The sequence below is a fragment of the Podarcis muralis genome, chromosome 9 (genome assembly GCF_964188315.1).
Source record: "Podarcis muralis chromosome 9, rPodMur119.hap1.1, whole genome shotgun sequence".
NCBI classification, from domain to species: Eukaryota; Metazoa; Chordata; class Lepidosauria; order Squamata; family Lacertidae; genus Podarcis; species Podarcis muralis.
Window position 1 is genome coordinate 24,036,624 of NC_135663.1, and position 25,073 is coordinate 24,061,696.

Here is a 25,073-nt window from a genome sequence, read left to right on the forward strand (position 1 = left end):
CCGCTGTTAGCCAGTTACCTGTGCATTACTGCTGGAGTAGAGCTTCCCCACTTCTGTCTGCTGAATGTGATATTTCAGGGGCAGGGCTAAGCCAGCCTTGGATCTGTTGGATCCAGAGCTGGCCTTGCATCTGTGTGACAGCGTTGCGTGCAATTTGGATCTGACTGCTGTACCAGGTCCAGGCCAGTGTTGTGGTCCACCTTCCACCTCAACTACCATGCATAGCAGGGCTGCAATGTAGTTGTGAGCCCACTGCTCTGTAAAATCCAACCAGGGGTGGGAGGAGTTTACCTTGCTCCATAAGGTTGTTGTGTCCAAATGAAGTTTCATTGAATTTAATCGGTTTATGCTAAGCATGATTGAGCCTGGCTCCCATTATTGTTTTAAAACAAAATTTTTCGGCTTGCAAACAAAACAAAGTGTTTTCCATATTCCCATTGTTTTGCTTAGTAAGATTACGTTTGGTAAGTCTGTTTCATGGATGTAGAAAGTCTTGTTAATAAATGACAAATGTCCCCCCCCCCCAAGAAAAAGTGGCCTTATAGTCTTTCTGTCATCTGTGTAGTGGGTACTGTAAGCACAAATGTTTGCAAATAACTGCTTAAAAAGTACTTGTATTCTTGAGTATTTCGCTTGGGGGATATGGTATAGAGATAGCAGCAGGGTTTTAGATATAGGTTTTAAATCTAAAACTTATTTGGAAGTGAAGGGTATTGACAACAGTAGGCCTGTCTTTAAAGTAAACAAATTTAGTATTCTGGTGTATTACTTTTTAAGGTAGCTTCCATCTGGTTGCAACCCAAAGCCATTCAATCCTGAGTAATCTTATAGATAACTCTGTAATGTTTGGAGGATTACACATAGCTACTGAATGAGGAAGGCTAGGCAGGAAAAGAAGACAATCTATAACTAGCAAATATGTGACCTGTTACTTTGATGAGTTTACAGTTGTCAGTCTGTTCCCAGAAGACTTCTTTCTTTCTTTCTTTCTTTCTTTCTTTCTTTCTTTCTTTCTTTCTGTCATTGAAAGTACACTCCTGCCTGCCACATTCTTGAATCAGGCTGAGAAATCAGTCTCTCTCTGACCATAAAAGTCTTTATGATCAGTTCACAAACTTCATTTAAATAAATTAAAATATCATAAGAATCCTAATTATACTTTGATTGCTTTGTTTTGTATTCCAGCCTATAATCCCTTGAGCACTTGATACTGAAAGATTTTTGCAACTCTTCAACATACGTATTCTTAATCAACACTTCTCATCATTATACATCATTTGGGGTTTAAACTTTTAATGGCCACATATTGAAATCTCTCATTTCCTTCAGATTATATGTATATCATGTGAAACTGTTGCATGTAGTAATTTGCATCCAAAGAACCATGAGCAAAAGTCAATTAGCTACTAGCAGTTCTCCACGAATGCTTGTCCAAGCATTCATTTAGTGCTACAATAGGTAGATTCCTCTCAAGCTTCAGCAAGTAACAGAACATCTTTGAGTTTATAATAATGTGAGCAGAAGAAACTTTCTGCATCCAACTCAATGTTTTCTGAGTTCTTAACTATAGTAGAAAATTGGAAACTTCATGTTTGTTTTCCATTCACATAATTAATTATATTAATATTTGAACAAAATTAAGAAAGCAGATATCTAACAAGCATTTCTTTTCAACGTATTTAATCCTATTAAAACACAAGTATGTCTACAGTTAAATCTTGAAAGAGGAAAGCATGATAGTTTGCATACTTCATTATAAAAGGTAAAGGGTAAAGGGATCCCTGACCATTAGGTCCAGTTGTGGCTGACTCTGGGGTTGCGACGCTCATCTCGCTTTATTGGCCGAGGGAGCCAGCGTACAGCTCATGTGGCCAGCATGACTAAGCCGCTTCTGGCGAACCAGAGCAGCGCACGGAAACGCCGTTTACCTTCCCGCTGGAGTGGTACCTATTTATCTACTTGCACTTTGACGTGCTTTTGAACTGCTAGGTTGGCAGGAGCAGGGACTGAGCAATGGGAGCTCACCCCGTCGCAGGGATTCGAACTGTCGACCTTCTGATTGGCAAGCCCTAGGCTCTGTGGTTTAACCCACAGCGCCACTCGCATCCCATACTTCATTATAGATGGGATATAATTTGCACTCTAAGCCATTTTTTAACTGCAGTTATTTCCTTAGGGAGGTATCTTGAAGCATAAAACAGTTGAGAATTTTGGTTTACATTTTTAGTAACTGTTACGTTTATATTAAAGTTTGTGACTGCAATGGTTGCTAGCTTTAGGGTCTCTTTTTCTGTAAATAAATCTTAAGACCCCAGTTCCATCTACAGTCAAGGTTGTTTTATGGAACAGCGTGCATCTTCTAGTTTAAGAATTGCCATGTAGGTGTTTGCCTCTCATTCCCTTCTCCTTACAATACTCTCCTTGATTTTGATTCAATTTCTGTATTGGGCAAAAAAAAGAGCACAGCTACATCCATTTTCACATTGCAAAACAAGGATCAGTTTGTGTATATGAAATTGTAACATGAGAAGCAGCCCTTAATGGCTGTAACCACTGAGAATAATCATATTTACAAAAATGGGAGTACTCTGGAGTAAGTGGTTTGAAGACTGCAGCCAAGTAGACACTTTAATGTTCTAGGGCTGCCATCACCAACTGCTCAAAAATAATGTGAGCAGAAAACCACCTTTGCCAACTTGTGCATTCCTCTATTGGTGTCCTCTGCATGTTTGCAATCTATGTTACAAAGGGATGTATATTAATGGACTTTGCTTTTCTATAGGATTGAATGTGGACTTTCCTTTTTCTATGATTTACTCTAGCTTATGAATTATATTTTTATAGGCTATTATTTTTTATTTAATTTGTTTTATTTGCAAAATATTTATGGTAAGTATTAGCTTGTCTAATTTGCATTTAGGTCTTTGCATATACTCTTTACACAATATTTTTAGCACTATATAAATGCGGGTACCATAACACTTCATTTTAATATGGATACAGAACAGCTATATGCCAAGCAGATGCTGGAAGAATGGCTCTTAACAGAGACATTGCTGTCTTTGCAGACCTCAGCCTGTTAGGAGGCTTATTGTACCATGGACACTACTGTCCCAGATTATTCCAAAGGGCATTAAGAATCACAGACAGTACTGTCCCAGCAGATGCTGTGAGATTTATTTAGGAACTAAAACAGGCATTGATGAGAAAGTTTCTGCAAGACAGATGAACTACTGTTTCCTCAGATGTGCATCTGCTCAGAGAACTGTTTAACTATACTGGCCATGAGCTGAAACTTGGGCAAAGTCAGTGCCAATGACCTTGGTGGGATTTGCTTTTGAGTAAATATGCATAGGATTGGGCTGGTAATAATAAAATAATAACAATTTATTATTATTATTATTATTATTATTATTATTATTATTATTATTATTATTCCACCCATCTGACTGGGTTGCCTTAACTACTCTGGGCGGCTTCCAACAACTTAAAACACAGTAAGACATCAAACTGATTATGAACTTAATTCATTCCGAAGGTCCGTTCTTAACCTGAAACCGTTCTTAACTTCAGGTACCACTTTAGCTAATGGGGCCTCCCGCTGCCGCTGCACTGCCAGCACGCGATTTCTGTTCTCATCCTGAGGTAACATTCTTAACCCAAGATACTACTTCCGGGTTAGCGGAGTCTGTAACCCTAAGTGTTTGTAACCCAAGATACCACTGTAAAGGGCTGCCTTCAGATTTCTTCTAAAAGTCAGATAGTTGTTTATTTCCTTGATGTCTGATGGGACGGCATTCCACGGGGAGAGTGTGACTACCGAGAAGGCAGCAGTCCTATATAGTGGTACCTTGGTTTAAGAACAGCTTAGTTTATGAACAACTTGGATTAAGAACACTGCACACCCAGAAGTAGGTGTTTTGGTTTGTGAACTTTGCCTTGGAAGCAGAACATGTTCCGCTTCCTGTTGAGTGTAAATTGAGCCCCCCACAGCTATGGGAAAGCACGCCTTGGTTTATGAACGCTTTGGTTTAAGAATGGACTTCCGGAATGGATTAAGTTCGTAAACCAAGGTACCACATTTGGGAGTAAGGCCCATTCAACTTTATGGGACTTATTCCCATATACAGGATTGAGCTACACTGCAGTTCAACTTATTTGAAAGTACATTCCAATTGAAATCAGTTGGATTTACCGGTTCATCTGACCTATGTAAAATATTTGGCTTTTGAAAATGTAATTGTACCGTCTTGCTATTTTTTTGCACATTTCCCAGTTAAGTAGAGAAAAATAAAATAAAACATGGATTGTAAGATAGTAAATATACATGTTTCTTGCTTAATGTGTATGCTATGGTTATCCTGTTCAGAAAAACTGGGAGAGAAAAACCGAACAGATAATTGGCTGAACATGTGCCAACACTCTGGTTTTGTTTCTTCCTGTCACAGCACAAAGGGTGGGAACAGTTGAGTAGCTGCTCATTCATGGTAGATTGTGGTTAATAGCTTATCTTTGCATGCAAGAGTGGTTAATGACTGCATAGATATGTGGCATCATACTGCATAACCGATGCTGCCTGAATGAAGGCAATAACATTTTGGAGAGAAGTGCATGGTAGCAGTTATTGCTACAGAATTTTTGTTTTCAAGTTTAGTTGTTCTGTATATAGTCATTTTTTAATTTAAAAAACTTAATTTAGGTGAACCACCCATACTTTATTAGTTGTCCAAGATTACAAGGCCTATTATAGCACACTTCTGGGCTTTTTATTTCAAGTTTTTAATGCTGGTAACTTTTTGGAATCCACATTGCTGTGGCTAGTATATATTGTATGTTGGTAGGTACTAGACAGAAGATAAAAGTGATTTGGTGCCAGTGTAAAGGACTCTCAGTCTTTCTCTTTAAACAAAACCAGGGCAGTGTCAGTTTTTCTGAGTCACTAAAATCATAGTAAAATTATATGGAAATACTGTATGTTAGACACATACAGAAGAGAAGTGAACATAGTTAAGGGACTGTAACAGAAGACTAGTAAGAAAGGTCACGGTGTGGGTTAGCTAATAAACTTTAGTTCAGATAAAGTATATGGTATAGATCGGGGTCAGCAATGTTTTCTGAGGCCAGTCCGGTCCACTCCCTGGCAGACCTCTTGGTGGGCCAGAGCGTGCGTGCCCGCTTGTGCTCTCAAGCTATTTCCGGCACTCTTCTGGGTTGGAAGAGCGCCAGAAATAGCATGTGCGCAGCTGAGTGGGAGGAGGCAGGCAGACCCCTCAGAGGCCCCAAGGAGCATCCTGCCCCGGGCTGGCCCCGCCCCTATGGACAGCTGGCCCCGCCCCTGGGTGCAGGGCATGCGTGTTGCCCCAGGCGCCTGATCAGCTTGCTCCGCCACTGGTACAATCAGGTACAATCCTATGCTCACATAGATTTGTAAAGGTAAAGGTAAAGGTACCCCTGCCCGTACGGGCCAGTCTTGACAGACTCTGGGGTTGTGCGCCCATCTCAAGAGGCCGGGGGCCAGCGCTGTCCGGAGACACTTCCGGGTCACGTGGCCAGCGTGACAAAGCTGCATCTGGCGAGCCAGCGCAGCACACGGAACGCCGTTTACCTTCCCGCTGGTAAGCGGTCCCTATTTATCTACTTGCACCCGGGGGTGCTTTCGAACTGCTAGGTTGGCAGGCGCTGGGACCGAACAACGGGAGCGCACCCCACCACGGGGATTCGAACCGCCGACCTTTCAATCGGCAAGCCCTAGGTGCTGAGGCTTTTACCCACAGCGCCACCCGTGACATAGATTTGTACAATACACTAAATCTGCTGCTGTTTAGGCCCGGTTCCACTTCATGGCTGCTTTGAAAATAGGAATTGTAAAAGGAAAAGTTACGGGCATATGTTGTGAACCACCCTGTGATCTTCAGATGAAGGGAGGTATACAAATTTAATAAATAGTAATAAAGTAATAATTATACTGTCCATGGCTGTTCATCCAAGCATGGAGATCCATGCTTGTCACAATATCTTTGAGCAAATCATAGATGAATGTGGATGACACATCTGCTGAGGACTTGCAGACATGTTAAACAATTATTGTGTCCTAATCTTAAATATAATAGACAGAAAAGCCTTCAACGGTGTTATAAGTTTGTGGCTAGGCAATACTATCCTAAAATATCTGGATGCAGTAAAGGGTTAGAATTTAAGCCACCCCCATATTCCAAGGTCTAGTGGGGGCTGAAGTTTAAACCAGGTTTTCTGTGTCCAGGAAACAGCCTGGCAAGAGAACCATCAAGAAATAATAACTGGAATGGTTGGGCCTTTTAGGAAGGTCATTAACAGAGACTCTCTGGGTCAGAAAGAAACTGGGAAAGCTTCTCCATGAGATGAGAAAGTTAACAACAACAAAAAGGCCAGAGTTTTAGGAGGGAAGGGCAAAATTGCAGTGGGAGATGAGGTAAGCAAATTGGAAAAAGTCCCTTTTGCAAGCTGGAGGGGGGTGCAGAGCATGATGTGGGCAGTCTGTTTTATGCTGTAGAGAAGATCAGACATGATGTTTGGGGTCTCTTGGAATCCAATGCTGCAGCAGTAGGAGGAACAAGACCCTCTTGGGGTGTGAATTCTCTGCCCTCTCTCCATCTAGGTCCAGGTTGTATACATGTGTAAATAAATCATATATCATAAAGACAACACAGTCTCCACTGTGTCTCTTTGTTCCAAAAGGAAACACAGAGCCTGGTAAGCGTGCCTGGTACTTCTAGAATTTCGCACTGCTCAGAGATTGGGTTGCCTTGTAACAATATGAAGTGGGGGGGATATGGAAGAAATCACAGGGGGGAGATGGGTATCATTGAATTATTATCCAAAAATAAAAATTAAAAATTGGCAAGATGTTGTTGGACAGACAAAACATTTCCCCCCAAGGAACAATAATCTGGATTAGTGAAATCCATTTTTTCAAGATAGCTATATTTTCCGATCAGTATTCTTAACTTGTAGTCCTGTAGATTACCCCTATTTGTTTTGTTGTAGTGCAGCCTGAGGTTGTTTCATGAGGCCAACAGTCTTATTCTTAGATGCTCTTTATTATGTCAGCTGTGGATCATAACAAATAGGCTTAATCAGTATTGGACTGTTGTTTGTTATGTGAGCGTCCCTAGGTTTAGAAGTAAGTCTTATTGACCGAGGAAATAATGTTTCTATTTCTTGTCATTAAATCTAAGTTTGCTTAGTCTCTATGGATGTTGTCAGTAATTGTGGTTCATCCTCCTTTAGCCTGCGGGATCAGGCCAAATGCCCGTATCATTCAGCAGTCTTCTCTCACATTGGCCAAACAGATGCCCTTGGGCAGATGCCCAGAAGCAGAACCAGAGCTCAACAGCACTCTCCTCACCTGCAACTCCCAACAACAGCCACACAGAGGTAATAGTGCCTCAAATAGTGAAGGTAGAACCTCAGGCTTCATCACAAACATTAATATGCTGTGCTACGAGTATCACTGTGGTGTAGTGGTTAGAGTGTTGGACTAGGACCTGAGAGACCAGGTGACCTAGGCGAAAATGTATCTCAGCCTACCATTACAGGATTGTTGTGAGGATAAATTGAAGATACAGAGAACCATGTATGCCCTTTTGTGCACTTTTTAGAGGAAAGCTGGGATACAAATATAAATAAACAAACTATTGTTTGTTGTGAAGGAGCTTCAGACTCTTACCCCACCCCTTTTTGTGTGGCATTGGAGGTGAGTTTCAAAACTTCTGCTTCTGTTTTTCTTTAAATATAGCTTGTTGTGTCATCTGGTTAATATTAACTTCTTTCAGAGAAATGACAGTTAACATTAACCACAGTTAGCCAGTTGACAAGAAGCTGGGTAAGCAGAAACCTCCAAACTCCTCACAACTGCACTAGAGCAAAGAGGGTAAGTAGATCGTGAGCCTGAGGTTCACCTGGGCTTATTTGTGTCAAACTAAAAATATAGTTTAGTGTGATGCTTGAACACAGCCAATAAAATAAAATGTTTTGAGCATTTTTAGTAAAGTGAGAATTGAGTGGTGGAGCAATGTGGTGGTGTAAGGAGAGTCTGATTGTTAAGTGAATGTGGGGGTTGTGTATTTAGATTTGGGTAGTGTGAATCTGTATGTAAGCGATTTTGTTGATTGTATTATATTTTTAAAGTTCATGAGATTGTTTAGATGCTATATACTTGTGCTGCATTTTTATGTATCTTCTGTCATCAGAGCCAGCCCACCCATGAGGCAGGGCGAAGCAGCTGCCTCAGGTGGCAGAAAGCATAAGTGGCAACATCACCACTGGAATGTGCCTCTTGGTGAGAGGAACGCTTTCTGGCGTGCAGCATTCTTATCTTCCCCAGCCTTGGGGCAGAGCAGACAAGTGGCAAGACCTTGACCTTGCAGAACACCCTCCTCTGTTCTGTTTTGTTGCGGACGGAGGGTGTTCTAGCAGTGGGGCAAACAGGCTTACACACAGCAGTTAATTACACATGCTCATCTAGCTAGGGATGTAGATGGCATCCTGCTTCCATATGCATAGTGCCTTTAATTAAGCTGGGGAAAATGCATTGTTTCTGTATTATGGTGGTAATACCATATTATAAATGTTATAGTGGGTCAAAGTTCTTCATCCACAGTTCCTTTTCTCCTTTATCTCTATTTAAACACGTCCGTAATTATGCAGCATTATTTGAGATTGTTTTCTGCTTTAGTACTCTGATTGTATGCATGCCTGTATGAAAGCCAGGCATGGCATCTAGAATCATTTGGACATGTGTGAATCCACAATTTTAGCCTGTGCTTTGTTTTTGAAAGACTGATATATATATATATATATATATATATATATATATATATATATGCAGGTTTTGGTGTCCTCGGGTGTCTTCCCGTGTAAAAGTTGGGGTGTCTAGGCGACGTTTCGACGAGGTCTCACTCGTCATCTTCAGGCTGGTGCTTTCGGCTTCTTGTTACTGGAACAGAGCAGGATCTCAGTGTTTGAGTTCCTATAAATACTGTTGAGGAGGTGTGGCCTCCAATGTTCTGGGCAGAGAGGAAGTTCCCAGGCTAGTGTGCCTTTTCTTCTTTTGTTCCTTAATTACTTGAGGGATATCTTGAGTGATTTCTTGAGTTGTATCCTGAGTACCACTTAGGTGGGCCATTAGGTGTGGATTAGTTGCTAAAGCCTTTGTGTCTTGACCTCTTGAACTTTGTGAAGAGTTTTTCTGAGAAGATGGCTGTACTGCAATTAGTTGTGCTCTGGCTTGGCTTCGTGTATAGGGGCGAGCTGTGGTTTTGTGGCCTGTGCCAGCCAGATCTGTGTAGGGATTGCAGGGGGGTGCAGCATCCGGAGGTGCCACCATGGTTTGGCTACTGGATGGTGTCTGTAATTTATCTGTGGAGAGGGTCTGGGTTTGGGTCTGATGTGGTTGATTGGTGATGGCGTTCTGTGTGCCTCTGGATCTGGTGTCAGTTTTTGTGGGGAGGGCTAATTTCCAGATGTCTGGCAAGCGGGATGTGTCGTCACGCTTGTTCATGTTGTGAGGGTGTTTCTCTATCTCGATGGCTTCCATGATTATTCTCTTGTGGTGATGTTCCATGTTAAAGAGCAATTTGGAATCTGCAAAATTAATTTCGTGTCCTGTTTCTTTCATGTGTTGGAAAAGAGAGGAAGTTTTTTCTTCTTTTTTGACGGCATTCTTGTGTTCTGCAATACGTGCATTTATTCGTCTGTTTGTTTGTCCAATGTACGTGGCTGGGCAGACTTTGCAGGGTATTTCATAGACCCCTTGGTTTTCCAACTGGATTTTATCCTTGGGGTTTCTGAGGATATTGGCTATTTTTTGGTTGGTGCAAAAGGCTGTTTTGATATTGTGTTTATGGAGGATTTTGCTAATTTTATCTGTAGTGCCCTTGATATATCTACCGGAAAAAAACACACACCAACCGCTACTTACATGCACAATCACACCACCACCCTGCACAAATAAACTCCGTAGCCAAGACTCTCATCTCCAGAACCAAACGCCTGGCTGACAAAGACCACTTGACAACTGAGTTACAGAATCTCTCAAATGTGTTAATTGCCAATGGATACCAGCAAAACAGGGTTACGAAGCTAATCCAAAAAGAAACACCCCCCAAAAACCAAGACACAGAAGAAAACAATGGCATGGCCCTCCTTCCTTATATCAAGGGCACTACAGATAAAATTAGCAAAATCCTCCATAAACACAATATCAAAACAGCCTTTTGCACCAACCAAAAAATAGCCAATATCCTCAGAAACCCCAAGGATAAAATCCAGTTGGAAAACCAAGGGGTCTATGAAATACCCTGCAAAGTCTGCCCAGCCACGTACATTGGACAAACAAACAGACGAATAAATGCACGTATTGCAGAACACAAGAATGCCGTCAAAAAAGAAGAAAAAACTTCCTCTCTTTTCCAACACATGAAAGAAACAGGACACGAAATTAATTTTGCAGATTCCAAATTGCTCTTTAACATGGAACATCACCACAAGAGAATAATCATGGAAGCCATCGAGATAGAGAAACACCCTCACAACATGAACAAGCGTGACGACACATCCCGCTTGCCAGACATCTGGAAATTAGCCCTCCCCACAAAAACTGACACCAGATCCAGAGGCACACAGAACGCCATCACCAATCAACCACATCAGACCCAAACCCAGACCCTCTCCACAGATAAATTACAGACACCATCCAGTAGCCAAACCATGGTGGCACCTCCGGATGCTGCACCCCCCTGCAATCCCTACACAGATCTGGCTGGCACAGGCCACAAAACCACAGCTCGCCCCTATACACGAAGCCAAGCCAGAGCACAACTAATTGCAGTACAGCCATCTTCTCAGAAAAACTCTTCACAAAGTTCAAGAGGTCAAGACACAAAGGCTTTAGCAACTAATCCACACCTAATGGCCCACCTAAGTGGTACTCAGGATACAACTCAAGAAATCACTCAAGATATCCCTCAAGTAATTAAGGAACAAAAGAAGAAAAGGCACACTAGCCTGGGAACTTCCTCTCTGCCCAGAACATTGGAGGCCACACCTCCTCAACAGTATTTATAGGAACTCAAACACTGAGATCCTGCTCTGTTCCAGTAACAAGAAGCCGAAAGCACCAGCCTGAAGATGACGAGTGAGACCTCGTCGAAACGTCGCCTAGACACCCCAACTTTTACACGGGAAGACACCCGAGGACACCAAAACCTGCATTCCTGTACCCGTGAAAATCTACGAAAGCAAATATATATATATATATATATATATATATATATATATATATCCCTGCTATCTTAGATATAGCTGTCAAGGAGCAATAGGGCTAAAAATCCAGCAAAACTGACAAGAGTTGTGGTCCAGGAAATGCCTCTTTCTCATCATGAAATGCTTTTCTAATATACTGACTGCTCTTTTGATGTTCCTTTCTATGATAATGAGGGAATTACAATTTTACTTTTTTTTAAAAAAAAATGTAGTTGCTAATAATTCCAGAAAGCAGTTAGATCACAGTTGTCTATTTTTCTGTCAGGCAAGTGATAGTGATTCTCGATTATAGAGATAAATGGGTTAGGATTGTCTAATGTTGCTTCTGAATAACCAGGACCTCACTGATGCATGTTGCAATCATTTTACTGCTGAATAATAGTGTTAATGTGCCAGTTACTATGGTAAAAGGTAAAGGACCCCTGGATGATTAAGTCCAGTCAAAGGCAACTATGACACATAATATAACATATTTCAGTGAGAGTTTTTAACTGTGTCAATAGAAAGCTCTTTAACTTAGACTTTTTTGGGTAAAGCCAGACTGTCAAATGAGTATCATGCACACCTTTATTTGTGCTGGTATTTACAGTGGTCTAGCTAGGGCGGTTGGGACCATTTTGGTGTTATACAAAGGTTAAAAAGCCACCCATCCCAACTTCAGTGGGCCAACAGCAGAAAATAAGAGGCTGGCTATAATAAATGATATATGAAGTCCTGATACCGTACTGTTTGCTGTGCACCAATTGCTGAAACCTTTGATCACTAGTGTTGTATGGCTGATGCTTCAAGGAAGGGTTTTTCGTAACTTCACAAATGGGAACTAGTAGGTGAAGTGCCATAGCTCTGCGATAGAGCACATACTTGGAAGGCATAAAATCTTCATTCAATCCCTGGTACTTCCAGTTAGAATGATCATGGGTAGCAGGAGGTGGGCACTGCTGTCTGAGACCATAGAGAACTGGTGTCAGTCAAAGTTGACACTGGTTGCATTTAGGTATCATGCTGAACCATAGTTTATCTTGATGAGAATGACCCTAGATGATCCTTAAATTCCAGGGCTTTCTAACCCCCTCTTCTCTTCCAGTGTGACTGCAATGAAGTGATTGGAAGCTTTCATTTAGCAGTTTAGTATTATATCTGACTCCTAAATTGTGAAAACAAAAAAATTCCTTCCAGTAGCACCTTAAAGACCAACTAAGTTAGTTCTTGGTATGAGCTTTCGTGTGCATGCACACTTCTTCAGATACCAAATTGTGGTTAATTTTAATTTTCCTAAATTGTGGTTAATTTTGATTGTGGTTTGTTTGAAACAAGGCAACTTCATAAACCACAGTTTGAAGTTAGCTTAATTTAAACAAACCATAGTTTAGATTTTAACCACAGCATTTCAAACAGCATTCTTTCCCAGCCCTTCATAGAGATGCTAGAAATTGAACCTTGAATCTTCTATATGCAAAGCATGTGGTAATTTTCTATTTCATACATTGGATCTTATCCTTCCTACAAGAAACTTAGGGGAATTCTAGTGTCCTAGCAACTTTATGAAATGGGTTTGGCTGAGAAAAAGTACCGGTAACTTGATCTAGGAGCACTTACCCCTGGGTTTTTTAGAGGCTGACAGCAAGAAAATATTGCTTTGAAGTGTTCCAAGGAAAAAGCTAAGGGGATCAATGAGAAGCAAAGTATTTATTTCACATAGTTGATACTACAGTTGAAAACATATTGATGGAAAACATCATTACTAACAGACCATTAAAATGAAACATTGACTAGCGTAAGAAAGAATCTGAAATGTAAGACTTCTGATGAAAATTACCACCTACCAAATCTCTGCTCAGCAAAAGTTCTGAATAGGAATTTTTACACATCTGAATTACGATTACATCATAAACAGTTCCAACTTTGCTCTGAGTTGCCTCAGAATCTTTCTGAGTACATGTACAGCTCAGCCATTATGTAAAACTGTCGAGCATGAACTGGTTATGATGGCAGTTCAAAGTGTCACTTGGGACATTGTATTGTACCTAGGATTTGGATCAAAGAACATCTTAAATAGTCAGAAGGAAAAGTAGGATGTTTTTCCCTTTTAAGCTTCTTGGACTTTCTTTAAACTTGTGTGTATGTTTACTGATTCCCAACCTAATGCATAGCCTACAGTGATTGGGCCACATAGATCTGCTGAGATTCTGCTGTGCAGCCTGCTGAATCCTCTTTCAATATGTATACTTAGTTTCTTTTATTATTTCTCCTCACCCCAAAGGAATTACATTCCTCTTTGATTATATGATGGCAGAAATATTTGGTATGATGTTAGTGGCAAAGAACATCTCCTTCTGTTGACTGCTCATCTTTTTGTTGTTGTTGGCATCTGTCTGTCTCAAGAGACTATGGAAGAGTGTCTCATCAGGGGTAAAGGCGAACCATTGGAGAGTTACATCGTCTGCTGTGGGTGTAGAGACCAATACACAAGAGACATGTTTTATTGCAGCTGGGGCAGATGAAGGCTTCTGGTTTTGCTAATGCAGATGCACCGTGGCATTTCTTCTCTCTGCACTCCTCCTAGCTTCTGTGGTCATTGCTGTGGCTACATAACTTGACTGTTGCAAAGTGCCAGTATTTGACTGTAGGTACTGGCCTGCTAGAGGTGTTAAGAAGTATGTGCTATGCATTATCAAATTGTGGGTTTTTTTGCCCCCCCCCCCACTTTCTACTTTAAAAAGATAAAAGCAATACATTTTCTGGCAATAAGGCAAGTGCCACCAATGTTACACTAGCAAACTCACAACCTGAAACTCATCAGAGGTCTAAACTTCCCTGGCCTTTAGTGACATCTTTGCCATGGAGATCATCTTGGGTAGAAAGATGAGGGGGAAATACTTTATATAAATATGGGAAATGTCTGTGCTGGCAATTTTTGCAGTGCTAAAACTAGTTGCTCTTTAGTTGTTGTTGCTTTTTAAAGTTGATGAATATTTCATGCCTCAACTGGTTTGTTTATTTATTGCATTTATATATTATCTGCCAGTGCACTGAAGGCAGCTTCAGTACAGCTATACTGCCTAACAGACACAGTGCAAAAAGAAATGGGTGGGGATGGAAGGCGGAAAATAGAATTGATACCTAAATTTGGTTATGTAATGTTGCATAGTTGCTGTTATGAATCATGACCAAGTGGAATGACCCATGAGACATTTGTGGGAAAGGAGGAGCCAGATAGCAACCAGTCTTAACTGAGTTATGTTTCACATTTGTCTCTTATACTGTACTTGCAGTAGTATCAACAGTAACCTCTTAATGCAGAAGACAGTTGTGTTTTCCAACTAGTGCCTGTGCCTTACTTTACACTTCAGTTGGTCTTCTAGCGTCAGGCATGCATGAATACAGAAAGTGTAGCAGCTTTGAATATAGACATAATATTGCAACAAACAAGTTAAGAAAAAAGGTCCAGTGTGTAGGTAAAGGGCATACCTGCAGGGTGACCAGTTATGCATCAGAAAAAAGGATAGACACAACCAAGCTGAGGACACAGAGTTGCATATGCTCGTTTGTGTGCAAATGTTAGAGATAATTACTAACATTTAAATTTTACCTAAGAAACCCAATTATTTTCCCATCCAAATCATCCCCAGCATATTACTCAATTTATATGTTCCCCAGATCACCAGCATTGGTTCATCCTTAATTTACCACCCAGATGATCCAGGTTCTGCTCCAAAATAAAATTTCCTTCAATTACTGCCTATTAATCATTTTATCACTACCCCCTCCCCAAATTTAATCAAACAAAATAAATAGGGTGTACTGGCAGTAGAGCATGATTCCCTTTACTCGGTGGCAGATTCTTACTATGGATAAGGTGACTGGCAGTGTTTTTTCTTTCTTTTAACCTAAACCAAAAACAAGCTCCATGTGTGAACTCAAACTCCAAATGTGGAGGGAGGTAACCAACGTCATTTCCTCTTCCTTGTAGAGATACTATATGAGAGGAAATGTATATTCCTTTTTCCATAGTGTTCATAGGAACAACATTGCTTCGCCTTTCACAGGGGCATTAGTTTCTGTTGTAGCTCAAGAGCCAGCCAGCCAACAATTGTAGCTGTTGTGTTTGACTTTAATAGTAGAAGGAAAGATGGACCACTTCATATCTCATCCTGTATGTCTGGTACCAAATGGACAAAGGACTCTTTCCAGAGTCCTTTGTCCAGAGTCCTGAAATATTGGGTGGTCTAAAAGAAAAGAGGACACCTGGCCATCTTAAATCAAATTTTGTCCTCCATAAGTGTTTTTTTCAGAGAAAGATAAGGGATTTAGATTTTTGCAGGAAATAACTTGTTTCTTGAATAAAGAGTGCTAAATTACAATCAAGTTTTGTATAAATTTTAGGAAATTGTTAAATAAAAATACAGTCGTACCTTGGTTCTTGAACGGAATCCATTCCAGAAGCCTGTTTGACGTTCAAAAACCAAGGCACAACTTTCGATTGGCTGCAGGAGCTTCCTGCACTCAATAGTAAGCTGCGGAAGCCGCGTCAGGTGTTCGGCTTCCAAAAAAGGTTTGCAAAGTGGAACACTTCTGGGTTTGTGGTGTTCGGGAGCCAAAACATTCGAGTCATACATCAGCATAGCGTGTGTAGCTGCTTCCTGTCACACAAAATAATAAATCATGTGTCAGGAACAGCAAAAATAATCTAGGTATCTTTGGATTTAATTTTTAACTACTATAGTTGTTCTTGCCATCCCTTTATATTTATGTACCAATGCTAAAACTTTTCACTATGGACAAGGAGTCTATATTTTCAAGAAATGGAAAGAGAGACTACAGTAAAACTATAGTAAAGCTTCTTAACTTAAAATGTAACTGTATTTCTTTATCTCCATGTTTTAGTTGCTGTGTATTCTGTGGTAACATCTTGCCTCATTTAGGAACAAATTACAGTTAGGTATCAACTCTTATATAATTAATACACAAATATTCCAGATTCCTATGTCACTTGACAACCTCTCATGGTGATAATAAATATAAATGACACATCCTAAATATAGCTGAGCCACTTCTTCTTGGTGGGGCATGTGACTAATTACACTTTTCCTTTTGCTGACTGTTGACTCACACTTTTTAGCTGGGTAAAGGAAAGTGCATATTACTCACTCTCTCTCTTTTAATGCCTATGACTAAACCTTGGGCTTGTCCACATCAAACTTTACTGTGTGTTTGCAGCTGTTTGCATTCCCATTTAATTTGCATAGTCCACATCACATTACCCTCAAACAACACCAGTCTCTGTAAATTCAGGTTTACCTGATATGGGGATAATCCAATAATTCCAATCCACTTGGGGCCCCAAATGGTTTTGGAGAATACTTTATCATAGAATCACAGAATTCCATAATTTGGAAGGTACCACAAGGGTCTAGTCCCGTGATTCCCAGCATGGGGCACATGCCCCACAGGAGGGCAATCCGAGCTTGTTTAGACCAAGTTAATGGCCTTTTAGGCTTCCTCCACGTGAATAGGAGTTCACTTTTGAATAATAATATAATATAATAATAATCATTGGGCGGGGGGCATCAGGATTTTAGAGATGTTTAGGTGGGGCATGGCCAAAAAAAGGTTGAGAACCACTGATCTAGTCCAACCCAGATGGACAGTTATTTTTACCAAGTATGATAATTATTGAGTTCATCCCCACCCTGAACTCTGACTTCTTCTCTATTCCAGTGCACAACCAAAAGTTGACTCTACATCCCAACTTGCTTCATCCTTCATCCTCAACATGCTTTGCTTATAATGTATTGTGTTTAAAATGCAGTGCTTGAAACTATGGTGATAATGGGTCACTGTGTTTTGCTCTTGCTCATAAAAGAAGCAATCATTTGTCTAATGAGCTTTATGCCTAATGTTTATAAATGATATTGCAAAGTAAAGTGCTTGATTTGAGAAAAGCTTGCTGTCTGCCTTGATTTGATGGTTCTTTCCTGTGTCTTGAAAGCTATACTTGGAGATCAGCCTTTTGGCCTGAAATAGCCTATGGCCAAAGCAAAAGCATAATGCAATTGTATTCTGGTTCTTTATGACTGAGTATCTTAAAAGACATTGCCAGTTTTGTACACTAGCCAGTGGATATAAAAAACCTGGTAAAATCATTTTGTACAGTACAACACAGGGATGTAACAAATCCAATTAATGATGACTTTAAGCTATGATATTGGGAAAACCGCAGGTTGTGCTGCAGAGTTATGAAGGATGTAGAATGCATTATTAAATATCACAACAACAGGGATAAGATATCCAAAGAGAAGCACTACTGGACATAAAACTACGGTATCTCCTTTCAGTATATGTTCATTTACTGAAGCAGTGAAGTTTATCTTCTCATTTTGAAAACAGCTTAAACTGAACTGAATTTGAGTTTTAATAGTAGGCATTCCTTGCTTTGATATTCTGGTTTGTATGGAGCCCTGATATCAGTTTCCTCATTCAAATGTCATGGGAAATTCTGTTGTGTTTGATTTTGATTTTTGATTTTGTTTTGTTTTGTTTGCTGTCGGAGGAAGAAGAAAAAGGTGAGGCAAGAAAGGAGTGCAGAGACACACTAGTTCCTACCGTTTTAGGGACTCAACTCCAGATTTGTGTAGGGTTCTTAGCTTTTTTTCTTCCAAAGATATCCCATAAGGCAGCGGAGTTTGCTGAAGGGGCAACAGGGTTTAGTGAGCAGGGAGAGCCAGTGACAAGGAGCAGTTCTAATAAACTTGAATTCTGGAAGGAGAAGCAGGAGCCAGTTTTCTTTAAATAAACAATATTGCACAATCAATATAGTAGACTTTCTCCCAATTCACATCTTTTATGTGAACTTGGTATCCTGGATCACTCTTTCTCCAGCTTACAGGTTATACACATGACTTCATATACCCCAACCCATATAAATAAGAGACCAATAAGACTGGGTTTTGGGTAAAAACAGGCCACAACTTTATTGAACACAGATGAAAGAGGTTTGGCTTGGGCATGGGGAAATCGAAATATTTCTGGCCTGCCCGCTGGAAGCGACGTGTGGTCAATCCAGGTGGGGGTTCCTAAGACTTACATCAGATAGGGTGTTCCCATCAAATAGGGTGGACATGGCCACTCCCCCTGATCCCTTTAACAGGATACCCCAGCGTTTGGAGGCCAGGCGAGGACTACAACCTCCCCTCTGTCCGAAACAAGGGATTGCCCCAATGCTCAACTATTACTCAGATTGAACCCTAGGTATCAGCTGATATTTCTAGGACTCTCCCATGTCTGTTGGCTATAGTGTGACCTGCCTCAACAAATTCTTGCATTCCCTTCCTTCCCATGATACAGTGGTGCCTCGCAAGACGAAATTAATTCGTTCCGCAAGTTTTTTCTTCTTGCGAGTTTTTCGTCTTGCGAAGCATGGTTTCCCATAGGAATGCATTGAAAATCAATTAATGCGTTCCTATGGAAACCGCCTTCAGACCAGGTCCGGGGACAGTCTGTCCCCCGACCTCTTCTGAAGGCTGGGGGGGGGGGGGACAAGGGCTTTTCTTCCCACCCCCAGCATTTTAAAAAAACCCAGGACAGCGGAGGACTTCTCCGCTGTCCGGGGCGATCTTAAAATGCTGGCGGGCGGCATTTTAAAATCGCCCGGGACAGCGGAGGACTTCTCCACTGTCCGGTGCAATTTAAAAGCCCCTGGGGAGGCAGGCAGGGGGGACAAAGACTTTTGCCCCCCGCCAGCCTTCAGAAGAGGTCCTGGACCTCTTCTGAAGGCCGGCGGGGGGCAAAAGTCTTTGCTCCCCCCTGCCTGCCTTCCCGGGAGAGCGGAGAAAGGCAGCGCGTTTCTCCGCTGTCCCGGACGGCTTTTGAAGGCAGGCAGGGGGGAGCAAAGATTTTCGCCCCCCGCCCGCCTTCAGAAGAGGTCCAGGACCTCTTCTGAAGGCGGGCGGGGGGCGAAAGTCTTTGCTCCCCACCGCCAGCATTTTAAAAGCCGTCCGCGATAGCGGGAAGCGCTTCCCTGCTATCCCGGACTGCTTTTAAAATGCTGGCGGTGGGGAGCAAAGCCTTTCGGCCCCCGCCGGCCTTCCTGGACCTCTTCTGAAGGCCGGAGGGGGGGAAAGGCTTTGCTCCCCACCACCAGCATTTAAAAGAGGTCCCCGGAGATTTCCCTATGGGCTTTCTTCTTGCGAAGCAAGCCCATAGGGAAATTCGTCTTGCGAAGCAACTCGCAAACGGAAAACCCTTTCGTCTTGCGGGTTTTCCGTCTTGCGAGGCATTCGTCTTGCGGGGCACCACTGTATTCCTTTGTTGCCCTTAATACTGACCATAGGAAAATGTTCCACAATATCTTTTGGTTCCGAAGGGCATAGAATTATATATTGCCTTAACTTTCAAAGCACACTTCAGCCTCTCTTGTGGCAATGACTTGACCAACCAATGCTAGTCTAACCATAGTTTACAGCACCACGTAAATAGAAAACTTATATTTTGCTTACTGTCCGTAAAAATATATTCATCATACGTTAAGGTTTTAGAACATTAGAAGCCAATGTCTGCCTGTTTGCTCATTCAAAATTGCACTTTGTGTTTTGAATGATTTTCATTTTCATTTTATTTTTAACTGCATTTGGATTTACAGTTATTGTACTGACTGCATTATTTCTAAAGGAGTGATATTGTATTGACAGATTCTTTTGTTTACACTGTTGTGAAAACAAAGGTGAGCCAGAACAAATAAACTTCAGTGACTAGAATGTTCAGGACTCATTCCTTTGACTGCTTACTTGGTTGTGTATTGTTCCTGGTGATCTTGACCCAACTGCTTTCAGTGTTTGGAGCATACAAATTACTTGGTTTCTAATGGCTACAGATTATTTGGTGCTGCTTCTAGAGATCAAAAGGATAGTGTCAGGCTTGGCTTGCATAATGGATAGGGGAGAGAGAAAGCAAAGATCAAAAAGAACTTTGCAGCTGTATCTAAGGGCAAGCATGTTAAAAGGGAAATGGTTGGACATTTAAGAGCAGAATAAGACATAGGGAGAGAAATGTATTTTCCTCATTCTTAAGGACATTCTGTTCCCCTTTGTAAATGGGCATACTTTAAAAGCTGAAGTCTTATCTGTCCCATCAAACTTATCTGCCCTATCTGTATCTGATATTACTCATGAATTAAGTGACTTGCAGCACATGGAGATGCCTTGAACCAGTGGATTAGACTTTCACGTACCAAAAGGCATCTTCTCCTCCCTGGGGCAGGGCTCAGACTGGAAAATTGAAATAGTAAAGAGAATCAAAAGGAGTGTACACCGTGTAACTATCTGGCATTGCTGAATAGCCACAACTTATTCCCATACAGTATTTATGAAATTACAGTAGTTTGGCACAACTATGAAGTCAAATGCAGCCTACCAACTATCTAACTGCCCCCTAGCGCTCAAATGGGTCTATGTTTTAGAGATGTGTTTACCTGTGATTGGATAATAAATTTTGTGTGTGGTTTTTGTAAGGTTACTGGCAGGCTACATTCTACATAATAAATCACAAGCTTGTAGAACTCTGAAAAAAAGGAAGGACCTTATTGTATTGAAGTTGTGACTTCTGGATAAGCTTGATGCCCAGCAACTTGCATTTTAGAATTGCTAGGTACTGAAAGCAACTATTAAGAGCTCAAATCGAATGTCCAGCCATCTCCCAGGAAAGCTCTACTGGACATTAGAAATGGTCGCCACCTGTGCTGTCCAACATACATGCAGAGGTAACTGTGACAATTTTTGCAAATTTTACATCTTTGTCTACTTTAATTGCAGAGAATGTATTGATGGTCCCTGGAGGAAAAGCTTGTGAGACTCTTTCTGGAAAACTGAAGCCTTAATTGAAAGTTAAATTGGAATCTCCAGTTTCTACATGCTTATTAAAGGACCAAGATTGGCTGGAATTACGGGAGGCAGACTTTAAAGGAAGCAGGAGATAATATTAGAAATCAGACAAGAATTTGTTAATTTTGCTGCACGTGTTAGGCCTGATGGATACCATAGAGACAGCAAAGCTTGAAGAGCACATGGAAGTCCAGAACAATGAAACTGCAAATGGTTATGCTCGACCCACACTCACTGTCAGTGAGGAGAACAAGAACAGCAACAGCAAACCAAAGGGTTTATCCAATGGCTTGCGGAAAGGCACTAAGAAGTATCCAGACTATATACAGATTTCTATGCCCGCTGAATCTAGAAACAAACTTCCTTTAGAATGGTGGAAAACAGGCATTGCCTTTGTGTATGCTGTCTTCAACTTAATTCTAACGACTGTCATTATCACAGCGGTACATGAGAGGGTGCCTCCCAAGGAGCTCAGTCCTCCATTGCCAGATAAGTTTTTTGATTATATTGATCGTGTAGAATGGGCTTTTTCTGTATCAGAAATAAATGGAATTATACTGTTTGGATTATGGACAATCCAGTGGCTGTTTCTCAGATACAAGTAAGTTTCACACCTTCTTTTCTTCTTATTATTAAAGACCAAACTAGATGTCAATTAAATACACAGGCAGTTATGTAACTTGTCTGTCTTTAACTAATTAATCACTTACCTACAGGTATCAGAATAGAAATCTGTTTTATGGCATGGCTGGGATTTTAGAAAAAACTGTATGAGGGGACTTCCATTCCAGTCTCAATGGGGGAGTGATTCCTTTACAGTGAGAACTGAGCTTCCTCAACCATGCAGGTAGCTTAGGAAAAACTGATATGTAGTGAACATTACACATATTAAGGACACATCTAGTTTGGCCCTCCCTGAGAGAATTCAGAGTTTTACCTATTAATCAAAATTTACTTATTAATCATGAGGACTTGCAAAAGAAAGGACTGAGATACTAGAAAAAAGATACATGCAAGTCTACAATAATGCTATTATAGAAATGGTAAGTGGTGTTGCCTAACATTTTGGATTATCAGTTTTTCCTTCTTTATATAATTGTGTTTAAAACAAATGGATTTGTAACAAAGATGCAACATATTTATATTTAATCTGAATGTGATTTAAGATGCAGTCCTATAGCAATTTATCTGGGATTAATTCCTGTTCAACTCAGTGGGACATACTTCTGAGATCGCACATGTAGAATTGTTCAATTCACCTAAAAGAAAACAAGCACAACAAATATTTAATATGTGCTACTATCTATATTCCAGTTCATCAGTGCCAAACACTTCATGGAGAGAGTAGTTCTATGGTCACAGCGACATACAGGAAGCAGCTAGTAACATGATGAATTATGCAGCTTCCCAAAGTTGGTTGTATGGGAAATAAGCAATCAAGTCTTGCAGGAATTGTCACTGCTCTACATCAGCTGTTTTACTCAAAAATATGTATATGCCACCTTCCTAGAATCTAACCTTAAAAGTGATATACGACAATGATAACAGATCCCATAAGATACACTTGGGTGGTCAAATAATAGAGAAGTGCATGTCTTAGTAGTTCCACAAATATGAGTTGCTCTTTTTGGAGCATATTGGTCCATAAGATAGACATATTACAGTCAAATGTTGCAAATCTTGAAAAATCCAAAACTTTACTATAAAATTTATGGTGTCATTGGCCCAGTCCTGTGGAACATTCTTCCAATAGAGATTCAGCAGGAAATTTCCATTTTAACCTTTAAACATCTGCTGAAAACTTTTCTATAATGGTAGGTTTATGTGGACAATTAAGAAAACATATTCTGCAATAGTTAGCTTGTTTGTGATTTTAAATTTTTGCTTGGTTTTTATTGTGTACGTATATATAATTGTTGCAAACCACTTTGATATTTTTTGACATTGCAGTAGAAAAGTATTTTTTATAAATGAATAAATAAGAATGTGGCTGTAACAGTTTTCCTGTTGTACTCATTATCCTATGCTATGGATACAGATTAAGAGTGGGAAAGATATTGAATTTTGCAGGCATAGTGTTTTTATGGAGTTGTATGTATAGCATAACTACATGAACAATCTCTCTTTAATATTATTTTTCAGGTCAATAGTGGGACGAAGGTTCTTCTTTATAATAGGAACTTTATACCTTTACCGCTGCATTACCATGTATGTCACCACTCTCCCTGTGCCTGGAATGCATTTTCAGTGTGCTCCAAAGGTAAACCTAGTAAATGCAAATTATATTTATTTTACAAATCAGTTGGCTTGGAGTTCTTTAGCCAACCAAACACTTCCAGTCTCCTTCAGCTTGTGTTTCTTCTTATTTTGTTCTCCCTATGACAAACTAGCTAAATGGAAATTCTCAAGCCAAGGTTCAGCGGATCCTGCAACTAATTTCCGGCGGTGGACTGTCTATAACAGGCTCACACATCTTATGCGGAGATTTCCTGTTCAGTGGTCACACTGTAGTGCTAACACTCACTTACCTATTTATCAAGGAATGTAAGTTTCAATTTTTCAATATATTTTTTTTGCATAAATGCTTAGCAACACTACTCCACTGATTTTTATACTAGTTTCAGTATTCTGTATGTGCACCAATCTAACCAAATGCTTCTGATTTTGCATTGAAAATAGCAGAAAATCTGGGCCAGTTCTGACATTTTGGCCAGTGCATGAAATACTTCTAAAATTGCTCCATTTGGTGACTCTTACATGGTAGATCAGTCATGTGAAGCAGCTTACCAGGTTTTCCTGTGGGAATGTAATTATCCCAAGGAAAAGTTTGTACTTAAGTGGAAAATATGGGCAGGATTGAATTAATGCGTGCCACCAGGAAACCACAGGCAAGGACTTCCACTGGCACAACTGGGGTTTCCCCTCTTCTTCCCCCAGGTGTCCCCTGAAGTTGACTTGGGTAAGGGAAGAGAACTCCTAGAACAGAATGTGGGTGGAGGAAAGAGCAAATTGATAAAAGAGCAATCTGCTTTGCACTACATTGAATTCCTGTCTGTTACTCAGTTCACTTGATGAACTGCTCCACACCTAAAGCCTTTCTTATTTTCCTAAATGTTTCGTATGGTTTTAGGTGGTCTTAGTGTGGCAATCCTAATGTGCAAACTAGGCCTCATAGTCTCAGTTTTTGGTTGTTTTTTAAACACAATCTACCGTATTTTTCGCTCTATGACACGCACCCGACCATAACACGCACGTAGTTTTTAGAGGAGGAAAATCCATAGGCATGCCACCCGTAGGCATTCCCTCCATAACACGCACAGACATTTCCCCTTACTTTCTAAGAGGAAAAAAGTGAGTGTTATGGTGCAAAAAATACGGCAATTTGGATGGCTTGTTGCAAACTGTTCCTTCAGTTAGAAAAAAGAAAAGATGTTTGTGTTCCCAAGCCTAATTCAGTTACTATAAATTGGTGTAGGACAGAAATAATTGCTTGTCTTTCTCTTTGGCATTGTCTTCCTTGTTGTTTCTTTTTGCCACAAGGTCTCATAAAATAAATATTCCCTTATTTATTTACATGTTTATGCCACGCTTCCTTCAGAGAACTTGGGGTTGCAGAGAAGGTCCCTTGTGCACTTCATTCTCACAACAACCTTATGGGGTCAAGTAGGCTGATAGAGAGTTTGTGGTCCAATGTCAACCAATGATGGGTCTTCCTAGTCATTGTCCAAAACTCTACCCACTTCACTACACCAATTTGTAGTTCTAGAAGACTTACTCATGAGTACTGTATTTTGGTTGCTAGAAGGCTGGTGCTACAAAGAACAAGCATGTCAAAAACTGGGTTCCATATAAACTGGAAAACATGCCTTTCATTGGCATATGCATGTTCCCATTAAC

At 40.6% G+C, this 25,073-nt stretch overlaps 2 protein-coding genes across 7 annotated transcripts in view; both read left to right on the forward strand.

The window, feature by feature from the left end:
• RPL34 (ribosomal protein L34) overlaps nt 1-25,073 on the forward strand; it is a 466,563-nt gene that overhangs the window by 102,413 nt on the left and 339,077 nt on the right. The window lies entirely within an intron of this gene.
• Nucleotides 1-25,073, forward strand: part of SGMS2 (sphingomyelin synthase 2) — a 33,663-nt gene that overhangs the window by 3,432 nt on the left and 5,158 nt on the right. For 5 of the 6 annotated variants that reach the window (XM_077933899.1, XM_028743507.2, XM_077933897.1 and 2 more), the window contains 3 exons: nt 21,108-21,777; nt 23,319-23,436; nt 23,567-23,720. In XM_077933899.1, coding sequence (XP_077790025.1) covers nt 21,323-21,777; nt 23,319-23,436; nt 23,567-23,720 — 727 coding nt within the window. In that variant the 5' untranslated portion in view covers nt 21,108-21,322. Of the gene's footprint in view, nt 1-7,824; nt 7,910-21,107; nt 21,778-23,318; nt 23,437-23,566; nt 23,721-25,073 lie in introns of those variants that run through there. The other variant, XM_077933901.1, reaches the window with a different exon arrangement.